Here is an 18,944-nt window from a genome sequence, read left to right on the forward strand (position 1 = left end):
CACATTGTTGTGCAACCAATCTCCAGAACTTTTCCATCTTGCAAAACTGAAACTTTTATAACAACGTTTCCCTTCCTCCAGCTCCTGAGAACTACTATTCTACTTTCTATATCTGTAATGTGAATACTCTTGACACCTCATATAAGTGGAATCATATAGTATTTATTTTTTTGTGACTGGCTCATTTCACTTAACATAATGTCCTGAAGGTTCACCCCATGTTCTAGCTATGTTTCAGAATTTTCCTTCCTTTTCAAAGCTGAATAATATTCCATTATACATACCATATTTTATTTATTCACCCATCAATGGACACTTGGGTGGTTCTACCTCTTGGCTATTATGAACATGAGTGTGCCAAATATGTCTGTCAGATTCTCTTTCAATTCTTTGGGATACAGAACTAGAATTAGAATTGCTGGGTCACATAGTAATTGTCTGCTTAATTTTTTGAGGAACCTCCACAATGTTTTCCTTAGTGTACCGTTTTATATTCCAAAGTGATCTTTAATTTGCAGCTAGAATGAATGAACTATAAAAATGAAAATCTTTACAATAATGGTATTTTGAGGAAAACAACAAAAATCCAAAGCTTTAGATTCTCTGAGACACAAAACCTTGCCCTACCAAATATTTATATGGTGGGAAGGGTTACTATCTGGCACTGATTCAGACACAATGATTTTAATGACTATACACCTTAAAATCCTTCCCTGCCATTTATGATCTTTCTAGATATACCACCAAATCAGTTTCAGGTTAAGAAAAAGTTCTTCACAAATGAAAGTTTTCAGGATCAAAAATATATAAATACACACACAATATATATATCCAGATAGAGATAGATATCCCTATATCAAAGACCGGAAGAGAAAATTACCTGATGATTTCTTCATGATACAGAGAACTAACAACTGGTCCGCCAAAACCAGTATTTGCTTCTTTTCCTTTCTTTTCTGGTGACTGTGGGAGGGATAAAAGGTAGAAAAAAAAAGACACAAGGGTTAAAGCAATGTGTATTTAAACTAGTTACAAAACACTACTTTGCAAAGGATTACTAAAAGTTTGACAATCCACCATTTCTTGAAGGTGCTAGTTAACAATTTCAAGATGGTATCAAAAAGGCAAGTGTACTCTCAGGTCATCAGAGCAGTGGAATGAGTACCCACTAGCAAGCTATGTTCATTCCATTAGTGCCTATGGAGTCACCTAAAAGCCATTCCCCTAACTCAGTGGTTGGCAAACTGCGGCTCGCGAGCCACATGCGGCTCTTTGGCTCCTTGAGTGTGGCCACGAAGTTTCAATTACACTGTACGTATGCGCCACACGTGGTATTTTGTGAAAGAGCCACACTCAAGGGGCCACAGTTTGCCGACCACTGCCCTAACTGATTATAAGATGTTAGCTAAGTTCAAGGTAGAACATATGGATGTTCCATGTGGAAAAATGAGGCCCTGGCCAGTGGTTAGAGCATGGGGCCCCCAGAATGAAGGGTCTTGGGTTTGATCCCTGGCCCCAGTTGGGGTTTGTGTGGGAGGCAACCAATTGATGTGTCTCTCTCACATCGATGTTTCTCTCTCTGTTTCTCTCTTTCCACTAAGAAAATTAATGGAAAAAATATCCTCAGGTGAGTATTAAAAAAATATGAAATAAAGGTGATCAGGAAAATCATATCTACACTAACAAAATTAAAATCCCCCCCCCCCCAACTACATAGTAAACTACGTAAACTACATAGTAAAACCTAAAATTCAACCATAAAAAAAATATTTTTAGGTGGCGGAAAGGAAGAAGGTAGAAGGGAGAGAGGAAGGAAATCTAAAATAAAAGAAAAAGAGCCAAATAAACTCTTATGGAAGCACGTTCTAAAATCAAATATTCAATACTCTGTTCCTTGATATTCTTAAAAAGCACAAGATGAAGATTAAATTTAGAAATAAGATTCTTCCAAAAATGTAATGTGGAAGCAGTGAACTTGGATGTTATCACTGTCTGAAAGGCTTAAATTGCAACTTCTGCAAAAGCCCACTTCTGCAATATTGAGTCTTGACACCCTTATTTAAAATCAATTGGCCATAAAAATGAGGTTTTATTTTTAGACTCGATTCTATTCTACTAGTCCAGTGGTCGGCAAACTGCGGCTCGCGAGCCACATGCGGCTCTTTGGCCCGAGTGTGGCTCTTCTACAAAATACCACGTGCGGCGCGCATGTACAGTGCGATTGAAACTTTGTGGCCCATGCACAGAAGTCAGTATTTTGTGGAAGAGCCACACTCGAGGGGCCAAAGAGCCGCATGTGGCTTGCAAGCTGCAGTTTGCCAACCACTGTACTAGTCTATCCTTATACTAGTACCAATGTTATAATTACTTCAGCTTTATAGTGTGTTTGAAATAGCAAGTGTGAATCCTCCAATTTTGTTCTTTTTAATATTGTTTTACTATTTGGGTCCTTTGCAAATCCATCTAAATCTGAGAACTGACTTTTTCATTTCTGCAAAAATGGCATTTAGAATTTTGGTAAGAGATTGCATTGAATCTGTAGGTCACTTGGGTAGTACTATCATCTTAACAACATAAAACCTGCCGATCTATGAATCTTTCCATTTATCTGGGTCTTCTTTAATTTGTTTCAACATGGTTTATAGTTTTCAGTGTAAAACCTTTAACCTTCTTGGTTAAAATTATTCCTAGGCATTTTATTCTTTTGAATGTTATTGTAAATGAATTTTTTTTTTTAGTTTCCATTTTGGGGTTTTCATTGCTGGTGTATAGAAACACAACGGATTTTTGTATGTTGTGTATGTTGCTCTCGTATCTCACAAATTTGCTGAATGAATTTATTAGCTCCAATAGTTTTTTGGGAGATTCTTTGGATTTTCTGTAAGAATCATGTTACCTGTCAACAGAGCTAGTTCTGCTTCTTCCTTTCCATTATGAATGCTATTCCTTTTACTTGTTTTATTGCTCTGGCTAGAATTTACAGTACAATGTTGAATAGCAGTGGCATAAGCAGGTATCCTTGTCTTATTCCTGATTTTAAGGGGAAAGCTTTCTGTCTTTCACCATTGAATGTAATGTTACCTGTGACTTTCTCATAAATGCCTATTGTACTGTTAAGTAAATTTCACCTTCATTTTTAAAGCTGTCTTAAATGGTATAGAATTATGAGTTGATAGTTTTTTCCTTTTGATGTTGCCCCTACTGATTTCAGATTTCTGAAAAGAAGTTTGCTGTAGTTCTTACATTTGTTCCTCTGTATCCTTTTCTTTTCTTTTTTTTTTTTTGATCTGGATGCTTTTAAGATTTTTTCACTGGTTTTCACCAATTTAATTATGATGTGTCTTGGTGCTTCTTCTGCTTGGGGTTCACTGAGCTTCTTGGATTTATGGGTTTATGGCAATGATTCTCAACTAGGGGAGTTTTTTGGGGTTTTTTGCCCCTCTTTTTCTCCAAGGATATCTAGCAATGTCTAGGGCAATTTTTGGTTGTTGCAAGTGAATGGTCCTATTGACATCTAGTAAGTAGAGACTGAAGTTGCTGCTAAACATCCTGCAATACATAGTTTAGCCTTCTGCAACAAAGAATTATCCAGCCTCAAATTTTAATGCTGCAAAGGATGAAAGACTCTGATTTATAATTTTCATAAAATGTTTAAAATATCAGCTATCATTCATTAAACTGTTTCTTTTTTTCTCGCTTGCTTTTTGTCTTCTTTCTGGGACTCCAATATGCTACACATTGCTTGGTATTTTCCCATAGCTCATTAGGCTTCTGTTCGTTTTTGTTCCGTCTTTTTATTCTCTGTGCTTGATTTTTATTAGTTTCAATTGCTACATCTTTAAGTTCACGAATCTTTTCTTATGCAGTATCTAAGCTTCTGTTAATCCTATTCAGTGTGTTATATCAGGTACTAGAGGCCCGGTGCACAAAAATTTGTGCACTCGGGGGGGTTGGAGGGGAGGGGGGTCCCTCAGCCTGGCCTGTGTCCTCTCGCAGTCTGGGACCCCTCAGGGGATGACCACCTGCTGGCTTAGGCCCGCTCCCCGGGGGGACTGGGCCTAAGCTGGCAATCAGACATCCCTCTGGCAGCCCGGCAGCCCTTGGGGGATGTCCACTTGCCAGCGGGGAGCAGGCCTAAACTGCAGTCGGACATCCTTAGTGCTGCTGAGGAGGCAGGAGAGGCTCCCACCACCAATGCTGTACTGGCAGCCATCAGCCTGGCTTGTGGCTGAGCTGAGCTCCTCCCATGTGAGAGCACCCTGACCACCAGAGGGCAGCTCCTGCACTGAGTGTCTACCCCCTGGTGGTCAGTGTGTGTCATAGTGACCAGTCAGTCCCAGTCTTTCTGCTGTTAGGGTCAGTTTGCATATTACCCTTTTACTATATAGGATAGAGGCCTAGTGCACGGGTGGGGGTCGGCTGGTTTGCCCTGAAGGGTGTCCCGGATCAGGGTGGGGGTCCCGCTTGGGTGCCTGGCCAGCCTGGATGAGGGGATGATGGCTGTTTTCAGCTGGTCACACCCCCTTCCAGGTGGGGGTCCACACTGGGGTGCCTGGCCAGTCTGGGTGAGGGACTGAGGACTGTTTTCAGGCTGGTGGGTGACTGAAGCTCCCAGGCTCTTTTTTTCTTTCTTTTTTTTTTTATTCTGGGATTTATTTACCTTCTATAGCTGTCACTGGAGCTGAGAGCCAGCTCCAGCTCTGAGGCCATTGCCAGCTCTGAGGCCGTGGCTGGCTGAAAGCAGGTATTTGGATTTGTTTAGATTCTATAATTGAAACTCTGTTGCCATCACTGGCTCGCTAAGCTCTGAGCCACTGGCGGCTGAAAGCAGGTACATGGGGTTTGTTTAGTTTCTATAATTGCAAGATTGTTGCATCTGGAGCTCAGAGCTGGGCTGCAGCAGGCAGGGAACCTTGGCTTCCTCCATCGCCGGGGCAACCAAGCCTCATGTTCGCTTCAGCTGCGTGGCTGCCGGCTGCCATCTTGGTTGGCAGTTAATTTGCATATCTCGCTGATTAGCCAATGGGAAGGGTAGCAAAGTTACAGTTAATTACCATGTTTGTCTATTAGATAGGATTATTTTCTTCTCTAGAAGTTCCATTTGGGCTTTTTGTATCTTCCATTTCTCTATTATGTTCATGTTTTCCTCTACGTTCGTGAATATATAGAATATATTTATAATAGCTGTTTTCATCTCTATCATTTCTGCTTTCATTGAAAGGTATTTTTCTTAGTTAAGGGTGCTATTTTGCTGCTGTCCTCAAATGCTTGAGAGACTTACTGTAAACCAGACATTGTAAATTTTACACTCTTGTTTGCTGGTTTTGTTTTGTGCCTTTAAAATATGTTAGACTTTGTTTTGGCATGAATTCAATTATGTGGAATCAATTTGATCCTTTCAAGGCTCACTTTAAAACCGTGTTAAGGTAGTGGCAGAACAGCCTTCAATCTAGAGCTTAATTTAGCCTCACCACTGAGATGAAATCCTTTTGAGGCCTCTACCATAGGCCCCATATATTACATTTTCTTTCCACTCTTACCAGTAGGAAATGAAATATTCTCAGTCCTATCAGCTCCAAGAATGGTTTGGCCTACTGCTTTCTTGTAATTCTTTACCCAGCCTGTTAGTTCCCTTTCACACACACACACAGATTAGTATTCAGTCAAAGGGACACCTCTGCAGATCTTTGGAGCTCTCTCTCCCTCTGCAGGAACATCTTCTCTAGTATTTGGTCCTGCATTTTCTAGCTCAACTGGATCCACCCTCCCTTTACTGTAGCCTGAAAATTACTTCCAGGCAATAAGCTGAAGCGATTGTAGAGCTCCTATTTCCCTTCTCTCCTAGTTGTATACAACTTTTAGTGCCATTTCTAAAAACTATTGTTTTATCTATTATGTCTAGTTTTCTTCTTGTTTTGGCGAAGGGTAAATCTCATTCCTATTACTCCATGCCAAGGAACAGGAGTCCTACAAACATTAATTTAAAAACCAGCTTAATGTTCTACGTACCAATGTACTATAATTTACTTAACCATTATCTGATAGTTACCTACTTAGGTTATTTTCACTTTTCCCCTCATAAATATCTGATGGATATCTCTGTACATAAAGCATAATACAGCTGTAATAATTTTTGGGAAAAATATGACTCTATAATTTGAATATATTGTATTCTAAATATGTTTCTTCTTCCTAGGATTAATTTCTCATTCTGAAGCAACAGCACAAAGCACGTTAGAACGCTGATGATAACTTTTTTATTCCTGGGGGGTGAGGAGAAGGGAAGATTATATCTTGAGCAGAAATAATATTTCAAAAATAATCTGCCATTATCAGATTGAATTCAGAATAAAGCTGCCAAAGATGCATTAGTTTTCGTCTCCATCCACTTCATCTACAAGAAGGGGTAAACTTTGGCTACTTTAGCCTCTAGATTTCCACTCCAATGAAATGTTTCTCACAGAGGCTTAAGAAGTTTATTCCATTTCTCTCTACTCAAAATCCATTAAGTTATTTTTATGTTGCATCAGCAGTTAAAGAAAGAGACTACAGTTTGGCAGCCAATAGGATAAAATTTGCCAATTCTTACATTGCCTCAGCCTATATTATTTGAGACACTGAAATGTTCCTTCACTCAGAGGGGAAAGGATAAGTTGTTGGCTGAATCTTTACCATTTGGATTCAGATTCCACATTAGTCAGTTGCAGGGTCAAGACTTAAAACCTTGTGAAACTTTCTTTCCATCTGGAAAAATAACTACTCTAAATGTTATCAGGCTAATATATGCAAGGAGGGGGTTGAGTTTCTTGTTTCCACATACTACTACCTTTTTGGCTTCTGTTTTATTGGTTTGTTTACTTACTTTGTTTATAGGTTTAGCTGTACGACTGGGTAAATAAATCTCTCTGCTTTAGATTCCTCATTTGTAAAAAATAGGACTCATCACTATCTCATCTGAGTGTTTAAAGTATTTTAAATTAAGTGTGTGTGTGTGTGTGTGTGTATATATATATATATATATATATATATATATATGTAACATTGCTCAGCATAAAGTGAACACTATATAAGTATTCAGCAATTTTTCCAAAATATTGCCATTTCTCCAAAGATAAAGTGTCTCAGCAAGACAGATACAAAATGTTTTGAGGTATAAAATTACAATATTGAACCACAAGTCTTTAATATTCTCCTGATAAAACAAACCTCCAAACCAACCAGAAAACCTAACAAAATAACTATTATTAGAAAAAAAGGAAAGCAAACTAGGACTTAATGAATATATTCCATATGCTTCACACTTTACATATATTTTCCAATTCCAACTTCAAAACATTTCTATAAAGTTGGCATTTATACTATATTTCATTTAATTAAGACATCAAATTATAAAGAGCAGCATTTTTTTATGCTAAGAAAAAATATAGCCAATTAAATATAATATATACATCATCTATTTTAAGACATATCCAGACTTTTATAAATGTTAAAAACTGAGTAACTCCCTTATACTTGATAAAATATATCTCTATTTTACAGATTATAAAGATAAGAGAAGTACCCAATGGCGCACAGTAATTGGCAGAACTGAGACCTTCTGATATCTAAAGCCTGTGGTGCTTTTTATTAAATGATGCTACCTCTCCAAGCTACTTTAGGGACCATTATCACATATTTACAATATTCTGAATTAAAATTTTGTTCTGTTTCTTAGGTGTACATTTTTTAAATTTAAGTAAAGTACTTCATTAGTTCAAAAAGAAACTTTTAAAATTAAAATAAATTCCAGTAACTATGATTTTTGATGAAATGCATAAATGGGAATACACAAAGGAATCAATTAATATTGCTAAATTAGATGTATTTTCATTCTATAGCCTTTTCCATTACATTTGCCTCTATTCAACCATCTTAAGATGGATGAGTTCATGAAAGAGAGGTTCAGAGATTGATAAAGAAAAACAAGTCTAATGGACATCTTATGTGTGGCTTATCAAAGTCTTTGGAACACTATCTTACTGTTTTAATAGGTTTCCATATTTTGCGTCCCAACTTTATAAGAGAATCCTCAAAACCACATTTCTCAAATTCCCTTGCAGCTGGAATATGCAGGCCAATGACCTAAATTCCATCAATCAGATGCACAAACAAGCCACTTGGATATATCACTGACCTATGGCAAATCACACTTCTTGACTCACAGCTCAAAATTTGGTTGAAATAATCTCTCTAACAAAAGCAGTTGACCCTTGAGCACCGTTTGAACTGCACAGGTCCGCTTACATGTGGATTTTTTCCAGTAAATACTATAAACATATTTTCTCAATAACATTTTCTTTTCTCTAGCTTAGTTTATTGTAAGAATACAGCATTAATATAACATACAAATTATATGTTAATCAGCTGTTTATGTTATCAGTAAGGCTTCCAGTCAACAGTAGGCTATTAGTAGTTAGGTTCTTGCGGAGTCCTAAGTTGTACATGGGTTTTCAACTGTGCAAGGGGTCAGAACCTTTAACCCCTGTGTTGTTCAAGGGTCAACTGTAAGCAAAATTCAAGCAATTAAATAAAACTTATCATATGAATTCTTATTTTAAGTACACAGGAGAGTATTAATTTATGTCATACCAAATTTCAAGTAAATCAAAGTTATCCAATTAAGTTTCTAGTGGCAAAGTCAGTCCCTGCTGTAGACTGTAAGTTCATTCTCCAGATCTGGAATCAAGGAGGTATTACTATAATAAGCAATCTCCAACCTAGAGCCACTGGATCGATTATGATCTTGCGCTATCACTATAATCACAAAATCAAATTAATCCTGGATTTAACTACTATATATACTTTACAACAGCTTAGAATTAAGTTTCCTGAACTGCATCCAACATGGTACTAATCCATAAAGGAAATGTATTCATAATTAATTATTCAGAAATATAATTCTAATCAATGAACCTTCACATTTTTTTTTTTTGGTTATTCTCTTGTCACTGTCAGACTTATTCAGGTCAGTCTTCTAAAAACAAAAAGGCTATGGTAAGTTTATAGTTTTAAATTTTCAGAATAGATAAGTTTATAAGCAAAACCTTCAAAAAGTTTCAAAACTGCTCCTCTCATTTTCTAACTCTACATCAAGCCATTTCAAGCATGATTGCTCCCAAGGTAAGAAACTTGTGTAGACAATAATTGTATCTGACAGCAGCAATTACATGCAAGGTTGGAGAACACCATTAATGTGTGGGCAGTAATTGGTCTGGTATTTTCTGTTACTACTGAAGAGAATTCATGGAAAGCTTCACTTTGGATGCAGTTGGTCCAAGAACATGTGAAAACACTGTTTATAGGAACAGCAGGCATGCAGAACATTCCTTTGATAAGAGACTGATAAAGCATGAAACAGAAACTACTAAAATGCAACATTAAAAGGTATTCCCATTATACCTTTCAATTATTTGTGAAGAGTATCAGAAAAATTCACACAATGAATACACCAGGCTCCTCAAATTATGATGGGGTTAATGTCCTGATAAACGCATCACAAGTTGAAAATATCACCAGTTGAAAATGCATTTAATACACCTAATATACCAAACATAATAGCTTAGCCTACCCTACCTTAAACATGCTCAGAACACTTACAATTGCCTACAGTTGGGCAATTATCTTGTTTCATCTCAAGAGTCATTGCCTTCCTCTTCTTCTCACCAGAAGCAGGGGACACAGATGAGCATTTTGAAGACATGATGGGACGTGAAAACACAATATCCAATAAACTCTGGCAACAATACACCAAAGAGTATTGTTTGTTTACCCACTCTCATGATTGGTGGCTGACAGGGGACTGCGGCTCACTACTGCTGCCCAGCATCACAAGAGACAGTATTGTTCCAACTAGCCCAAGAAAGAAAAAAGTTCGTAATTTGAAGTATGGTTTCTACTGAATGTATATCACTTTTGCACCATCATAAAATCAAAATATCGTAAGTAGGAGACCATGTGTATGATCAAATGCTGACCTTTACTTAGAGATCAAATAAATTATCTTTCATAACATCACACTATAACAAAAGCTTAATGAATATGTGAAAATTACATTCACTAGAAAACCTGAAAACTCTGGAAACATAAAAATGAAAACCCAGCATAAAACAATAGGAAGATGGCAGACTAAACACAGATCTTTGGCTCCCTCCTCCTACACACAGCACACAGAATAATTCAACAACTAAAATAAGCCTGGAAGAAATTATGAGTACACTTAGAGAGGATGGTTGGGACCTAATTCTGAAGATATATTCCTTTAGCAAGTAGAGAGGAGTCACACCTGCCACATGCAGGTCCTTTATTTATTTATTATTATTATTTAAAATATGTTTTGATTTTAGAGAGAGAGGATGGGAGAGGGTGAGAGATAGAAACATTGGTGAGAGAGAATCTGCCTCTGACCAGGAATCAAACAGGCAACCTCTTGGTGCACTGGAGGACACACTCAAACAACTGAGTCGCACCAACTAGAGCCATTTGCAGGTCCTTTACATGTTGAATCCTGCTTGCTCTTTCAGTCCTTAACCATCCTGGTAGGCTGAATTGTCCCCAGTCTCTTTGTTCAAAAGGGATCTACTTTTTCTTAGCATTACCCTAGAGCAGCAGTTCTCAACCTGTGGGTTGCGACCCCTTTGGGGGTCGAACGACCCTTTCACAGGGGTCGCCTAAGACCATTGGAAAACATACATAATTACATATTGTTTTTGTGATTAATCACTATGCCTTAATTATGTTAAATTTCTAACAATGAAAACACATCCTGCATATCAGATACTTACATTACGATTCATAACAGTAGCAAAATTACAGTTATGAAGTAGCAATGAAAATAATTTTATAGTTGGGGGTCACCACAACATGAGGAATTGTATTACAGGGTCGCAGCATTAGGAAGGTTGAGAACCACTGCCCTAGAGACACCTAAGGAAAGAAAAGTCTCTTATTCCATCTCACCTTGTCTCAGTGAGAGATCAAAGGTTACTAGTTCATTGGCCCACTAGATTAGGAAAAAATTACATTTGCTTTTGCCAGTCAGTTGATTATTGCTTAAAAGACCTCAATAATCAGATCAGTGCTAAGAAAACTTACAATCAGTAGTCAGAGAAAAATTATAATCACTTAAGGAAATGGGGGAGGCTAGGATAACTCAGATGAGTGGCTTCTCTTGAAGGAGGCAAAAATTAATGGAAAAAAACAGAAGAGAATTTTCATACAATAAAATGTAAAAATATATAGACATACACAAACACTAAATATATTATTCCATAAAAATCTGCTGTACTATAAACATTAGCTTCTTATCAATGTTGATAATATACATCCTAGTTTAATATTTCTCTCCTACAGCATGGCTCAAGATAGCCCAGTGAATAAGCATGATTCAGAAACTGGAAATGTTTTTAAAAAGACAATATAATTGTTAGAACCACATTCAAAGAGCATATGTCCACATAATGAGGCATAATTTGTTAATATCCCTAACATTTTTCAGTTCCACTCAATTCAACACAGTAATAAACACTGAGCTTATCACTGAAAGACGTATAAATCATGGTAACTTTTATCAAGACATTTAATATTACCAGGGACTTAGGATGTTAACATGTAAAACAGATAAGAAACAATATATAAGATCAAATATTAAAATGCATACTAGAAACAATAAATGGGGTAGATTTATAAGGAGGAGAAATTAGTGTGGACTGGAGGCTTCATGGAATGAACAGGAACTGACCAGGTCTAAATAAAAACAGGTAGAAACAGTAGAGAAGGCATTTCAGTAAGCAGCATGAGATCCATTGTATTTGAGGAGTAAGGAGGAGGCATGTCAAATAGGAGTCCATTTATGGTATGTAAAGTTAGAGATAAGTTTAGAGTTACAATGTTGAGGATAGAGATACCGTCTAAAGAGTACTTGAAAGTAAGAATTAAACACTTACATTTGAGTTAATGATTCCTAAGAAGTTTAGTATAAAACTAATTACTGTCATTTTCCTGTTAAACTTCATTATAAAGAGAAACAAATGTTCCAGTATAAAACTGTTCCTCTCCATATGCAATATGATCACACTTAGAATGTACTAAATTTTAAAATACACAGTTTCAAATGTTCTAATAAAAGTAATAATATTTTTCAGGATCACAGTAGTAAAAAGCACTAACAACAATTCATATTATAAAACGTTAAAATTATTTATAACATTAAGATACTGAAAGTGACAAACTCATCAGGCAATTTGGTAGTATACCAGAATGCTTAAGATAGTCCAGCTATTCAAAAGAAATATCTAATATTTTAGTAATTTGGCCCCAGTCTACCTTAACATTTCCAATTTTGAAGCCATGTTCAATAATTTAACTTTTTTTGCACTTCTCTATAATTATAATTTATTATTCTCTTTCCTAAAATCTCCCCCACCCCCCATTATATCTCTAAAGTTTGTTACCTACCATCTTTGGATGTGAGGAAACAGCAGTTCATCAAGCCAGAGATTCAAGTATTCAATCTTAGCTCAGCTAAGGAGACTCAGCTCATAATAAATAGGACTCATAGCAGATGAATATCCTGATGATGACAGGCAAATGAGACTAGTCCTTTGTGACTATTCTAGTCCCAATATAAAGGTCTGTTTACTGGGGACTAGGGGGCTCACTAATAGCTATTAGTACATTTAAAAGGTGTTCTTACACATTCATTTTAATTCAACTATAACATTCACAGTGAAAGGACTCTGGCTCCCCATCTGGTGATACATATACAATGCCAAGATCTCAAGTTCCAGGGGGAAGAGGAAAAGTTTAAGTGAATTAGTTATTTAATTCATAAACTACTCTTACTCAGGATTCTATTAAAGGAGGGATGCTTGTACAAGGAAAAGACTGTTACGCATCTAGTTGTATTATGCAATGTTCTTAAATTTTACAAATGGAAAAATCAGACACACGTGATCTCAAGAAAAGATTTAAACCCAGTAAACGGCATATTTTTCATCAAGATGTTACTCTGGGAGTAAAGATTTAATTTAGTAAGCTTTGACTCAAAGTGCAAAATGAAGGCATTAGCATATTATTTATTCTAATTATATTCAATTTTAAAACAGCAAACCAACAACATAAAATTGAAATATAAATACAGCATATTCAAGAGGGATTTCCTGGGACTATTTATGACCATATTTCTATAAAAATATTTACTACACATGTGATTTAGAAGCAGTCTTTTGCAATGAGGTTGTAACCTCTATAACAATTAATAAATATGAAGTCATTTATTTTCAAAACACCCACAACATCTTGTGAGTTAAAATAAAGTTTCATAGACTATAAAATTAAATATAAACAATAAGCACTGTAGTATGTGACTTTTAAACTACATTGGCCAAAACATCAAAATTCCAAAGGGAAACTCATGAAGTTATTTCATAAGTTATTATTAATTGATAGCCTAACCTGGATCTATTTTATCACTTCCAAAACTGTCAGAAGGAAGGATACTTCCAGCCTATGTTGAATAATGTCTAAGAGTTCTGTAATCCTAAAAAATCACACACACACACACACACACACACACACTAATCTGAAAGAATTGTGTGTAGTATAGTCAATACTCAAGGCGTGAGCTGAAACTGGTAACTTGAACTGCCAGCTACTCCATAATATCTTTACCCTTAGTAGGTTTTCCTTTTCCCTGGATCTGCTGCTTGTTCCCTTACAGATGAGAGTGGTAGTTATTCCTTCTGACATGCCACTTAGGCTAAGATGAATTATGATAGAATCTAGTAAATAAGGTGTATCTTACAATAGAGCTGAGCCAATAGACAGACTGTATTGGATACCAAAAGTTTATGAAAGAGAATCCTTCAGACCTTGGTAAAACAAAAATATCACAGTTGGCATTACAAGTTTAAAAGAGAAAACATCCTTGACAGAATTTTTTCTATTTCTCTATGTTGATAAGTATGAGCACACTAAAATCAATAGGAAGGAAAATGAACATTTTACATATTTTATGATTATTTAAGAATGCACTTTTATTTACACTGTTATTATAAGTGTATGTTAACATATCACCTTCAGAATTCCAAAAAAGATTTAACAGTTTTTCTTTAAGGATATTACCTACCTATCACTCTGTAATTTTCCTGTAACAATCTACCATAAAAAAATTTAAGCACTATAGATATATTCACACTTTTCTAAGCTATCTCGTGTGTGTGTACATGTTTTCTTTTTTTTATTGAATTTTTGGGGTGACATTGGTTAATAATATTATACAGGTTTCAGATATACAATTGTATAATACATCATCTGTATACTATATTGTGGGTTCACCATCCAAGTCAAGTCTCTTCCATCACCATTTATACTATCTTTATTCTTTCAAATCATGTCATGACATAGTTCCTCTATAGATGAATTTTTCTAGATCAATATCTAAACTTCTTACATTTAAGTATAAATCATTACATTAATAATTCCCAAGTAATAATATAAGGTCTGCCAAGTAGTGGGCATTTAAATATTTTTTAATATATGAATGAATTATAAAACTTAAAAGCAAAATAATGTTTTTCTTTTAGAAGAACTATAAAGGGTAGTGTCTCTTCACTCCACACAGAACTTCATAATGCTGCTAAAGTAACAGTGTAACCCTAATCTACCCATCCATGTTTTCCTAATCAATGACTGATACACATTAAGCTCCTCTCCATTTTCTTTATGCCAAATCTTTTTTATACTTCTACTAGAGACCTGTTGCACGGATTGTGCACCAGTGGGGTCTCTCAGCCTGGCCTGTTCCCTCTGGCAATCCAGGACCCCTTGGGGGATGGAGTAGTGCGTGAAGCGGCATGCAGCCAGGGAGGAGCCCGAGCCCCGGCAGGGCGCTGCACCACTCCTGCTCATCCCAGCCCATTGTGCCTACTGCCATGGAGGGAGAGGCTTGCACTGCCACAGCTGCACTCACCGTGAGCCATCAGTCAGCTGAGTGGCAGTGCTCTCACTGTGGGAGCACACTGACCACCAGGGGGCAGCTCCTGTGTTGAGCGTCTGCCCCCTGGTGGTCAGTGCACATCATAGTGACCGGTCAAACGGTCATTCAATCACTTAGGCTTTTATATATATAGATTCCCTTATACTTCTATCTGCTGCCTCTATACAAAATGCTGTGCCATCCTCTTCTTCCACTAATAAGTTTACTCAAACTGTAAGACCCAGCCTAAAGGTTTCCTCCATGGCTATAAACAAGCAGATAGTGATTCCTGTGATTCCACAGACCTTTGTTCACAATGTTATTAGTATTCTTCACACTCCACTGAAATGACCACTTTAAATGGTTTTTCTCTTTCACTAGATTTTGATCTCTCGAGATAAAGGATTATTTTACTTTTGTATCCCCAAATCTAGCACTAATGCCAGGCAAATTGATTGAAGAAAAACAAGTAAATGAACAAATGAACATATTATTAAATCTTTCTTTGTAACTCAGTAGCTACATCATAGTAGTACAATGCAAGTTACAGGAATTCACTATTTTGCACGCTACCTTAACATCTACTAAATTACAGAATCTCATGATTGGGAAGAACATTAAAAACATTTAAAAAGGAAATAAACTATTAACATAATGAATAAAAAATAATAATAAAAGTGAAACAATGATCAATACACAGTTTAAACCATGTCTTTCCAGCTAACCATTTTCAAATATTTCAAAAATGAGGCATCATCTTATTTTTTACTGTAAACAAAATATCAAGTATATCAAACTAATTACCCTAGTATCCTTTTATCTAAGTCTAGTTATAGATAGTTCTACTACCTAATGTGGATGAATATTAACAGTATTTTAGTATCCTAAATTAAATGTTTTTAAGTTCACAGGCTTTGGTGGTCACTGACAGTCTATCAAGAGATCTGTAAGTGGTTTCACAGTTTGATTATAATGATCATTGAACAAGAACCTGGCACTTTCCCAACATATGCGGTTTTCTTGACTTGGTGGAGAAAGAAATTAAGGATGTATTTTTGGGTGTACTTAAATCTAAATAAAATACTTTGTTTTATTATTAAAACAATTATGAGAAATCTTCATTAAGATGTATCTTTATTAGTAGTTTACTTATGCCAAAAATAATAGAACAAAAAGCTCAATTCCAAAAGCTTAAGAAATTCTTTCTAATGATCCAGAAAACTTGCTGCTTCTAAGTGATTTATTTTTATTTCCTAGTTGTTATAATCAAGTTTATGTAGCTTTTACTATTGAAAAGTGAAACCTGAAACACCTACACAGAGACTATCAGCGACAACTTAAGACTGAGAATCAGCAAAACGGAGGTAACAACTCAAATACCAGGAAACTGGCCATTCACTTTATTCCAGACCCCATCTAATTACTTGTGGTCTTAAGCTACGCATTTATAAGTTGGCTAAAGTAACCGGTAAACACTCCTTTGGGGCATATCATTTGTAATACTGATTTATTGGTTTGCTGCCTCCCAGGATAGGTCTGACCCTGAGTTTATAATTAAGCTGCATAATGTGGAAACAGAATGGTGGTTTACTATCTCACTTTATGAAATGGTACGAACATATAAAATGAAATTGTTTGATTAAATGAATTGAGAATGTTGGTTCTACTTATATAGCTTTGAAGCATTTTTAGCAACATCATAACATATGTCCAAAAGCTCAGTAGCAATAGTTCTACAAATGACCTAGGAAATAGATTTTATACTTCACTGTATACAAATGTATTATTTCTCATTTATCTAATACTTCAATTTACAGTCACTGCCTCCTAACTAGGAGTACAATGGTGACCTAGACAGATACGTTTTCTTAAACTTTTAGAGCTTCATGTTTAGAGGAAGGAAGAGGTAAGTATTTACAGTCAATTATAATGTCAGTAAATACTATTAAAGGAAAAGTATAACCTACACAGATTTTAAAGTTATATTTCATTATTTCCCTCCAAATCCCATGGAGTAATATTCTCATATTTTGTTCCCATCCTTTATTATGAAGCAACTCTGGCTCAGTTTGTAGTCACAGATTTACCCAGAGGAAAATTCTGAAAATCACATATGGGCACAAACACACCTGATTTGTCTGGTGACTTAATTTGTCAAAATGGGGTCAAACTAAGCATAATGAACTGCATGTTATCTCACATGCTGTATCATGGACAACTTTCTATACCATTCTTTTTATTGCTAGAAAGTATTCTATTATACATCATTATCTAACCATTTCCCTATTGATGACCATTTAGATGGTTCCCAACCTTTCAGTAAGGTAAATTGCAGTGTATATCCACATACATCTATCTTCTAGAATTTCCAAATACTTTTGTGGAATAGAGGCTCAGAAGTGGGATTGTTAGTTGCTTAGCCTATATTCCTTAGAGAAAAGAACCTGAGGCAAAGCTTGCAAGCTCAGGAAATCTTTGGAGGTGAAATACCAGGATATGAAGAATGAGAGGTAAGGCAGGTAAGGAAGGTAAGGAGGAAAAGCAAGTAAAAGACAGTACGGTTACTGAGCTAGCTTCACTGAGCTAGGTCACACGGGATAAATGAACCACAATGTCTCAGAAGAGGCAAAAAAGGAAGAAAGGAAAAGCAATTTCACTGCTAGTTCCTTCCCATTTCCTGCCTTTCCATCGTCAAAGTTTGCCTACCCACCCCCACCCCAACCAGGCTTGCTACCTAACACCTCCAAGCAGCTGCTGGAGATAGAGCTTCTACCACACACACCCGTCCCATCACCAGACTGGAAGGGATAGGAATCAACGCTTCCATGAGTCTGCTCCATTAGGAGGTCCTGCTGAAGCTGGTCCGCACACCAAAAGAGGCTAAACGTATAGGTGGTTTTAGGAGGCAAAGAAACCATCTCCTACACGACTGTTGTCAATTGACACTCCAATAAATATACATGCCTGTGATTTCCTCATGCTTCGCCAGCAGCCTACTAAGTCAACCTATCAGCTGAAAAGAAAGTATACCCTGTTCTATCTTACATTTCTTGATTAGTAGTGAGAATGTGCATCTTTCACTAGTCATTGGCATTTGTATTTCTTATGGGCATGGCTTATTCTTATAAGCTTCAGGTGTAATTTCTCACCCTTCCTTTAGGAGTTTTAATTAATAAACTACAGGATTGCCGAAACCGGTTTGGCTCAGTGGATAGAGCGTCAGCCTGCGGACTGAAGGGTCCCAGGTTCGATTCCGGTCAAGGGCATGTATCTGGGTTGCGGGCACATCCCCAGTAGGAGATGTGCAGGAGGCAGCTAATCAATGTTTCTCTCTCATCGATGTTTCTAACTCTCTATCTTTCTCCCTTCCTCTCTGTAAAAAATCAATAAAATATATATTAAAAAAAAAATAAACTACAGGATTCTGTTACTTTCAGGTCTGCCCTATTTCCTGAAGTTACTTCAAGTTACCTATGAGTCAATATACTTAAACTGTTAGTGAGCTTAAATACAGCAACATAACATCTTCACTGGTTATTCTGTTCACAGCTGTTACAGAAAAGGACAAGGCAAGAACATGACAATTTCCTTATACCCGGTTTCCATCATTATATTTCACACGGTTAGGGAAATATATGAGAAATATACTTTGGCATATGAGAAAAGTTGGCATTTCCATCCAGAATGCTTCAGTATCGGTCAGAACACTGACCCCTGTCTCCAAGCCAATCTAGCCTCACTGCCAGTGTCCAGTTAAAATTATCTTTTACCGTAAGATAACCACCTCCAACCAAAGAGCATATATGCATAACCCATGGACATAGACAATGTGCGGGGAAGGTCTGGGGTGGGTCAGGGGCTAGGTGGAGGGGGAAAGGGGGTTATCTGTAATACTGTCATCAATCAATCAATAAACAGCCATCTCCAACAC

At 36.5% G+C, this 18,944-nt stretch overlaps 1 protein-coding gene across 1 annotated transcript in view; it reads right to left on the minus strand.

The window, feature by feature from the left end:
* Positions 1-18,944, minus strand: part of ACBD6 (acyl-CoA binding domain containing 6) — a 126,839-nt gene that overhangs the window by 81,667 nt on the left and 26,228 nt on the right. The window contains exon 4 of the mRNA XM_081112358.1: positions 881-963. Coding sequence (XP_080968484.1) covers positions 881-963 — 83 coding nt within the window. The remainder of the gene's footprint in view (positions 1-880; positions 964-18,944) is intronic.

Source organism: Myotis nattereri (genome assembly GCF_964212035.1).
Source record: "Myotis nattereri genome assembly, chromosome: 18".
Lineage (NCBI taxonomy): Eukaryota > Metazoa > Chordata > Mammalia > Chiroptera > Vespertilionidae > Myotis > Myotis nattereri.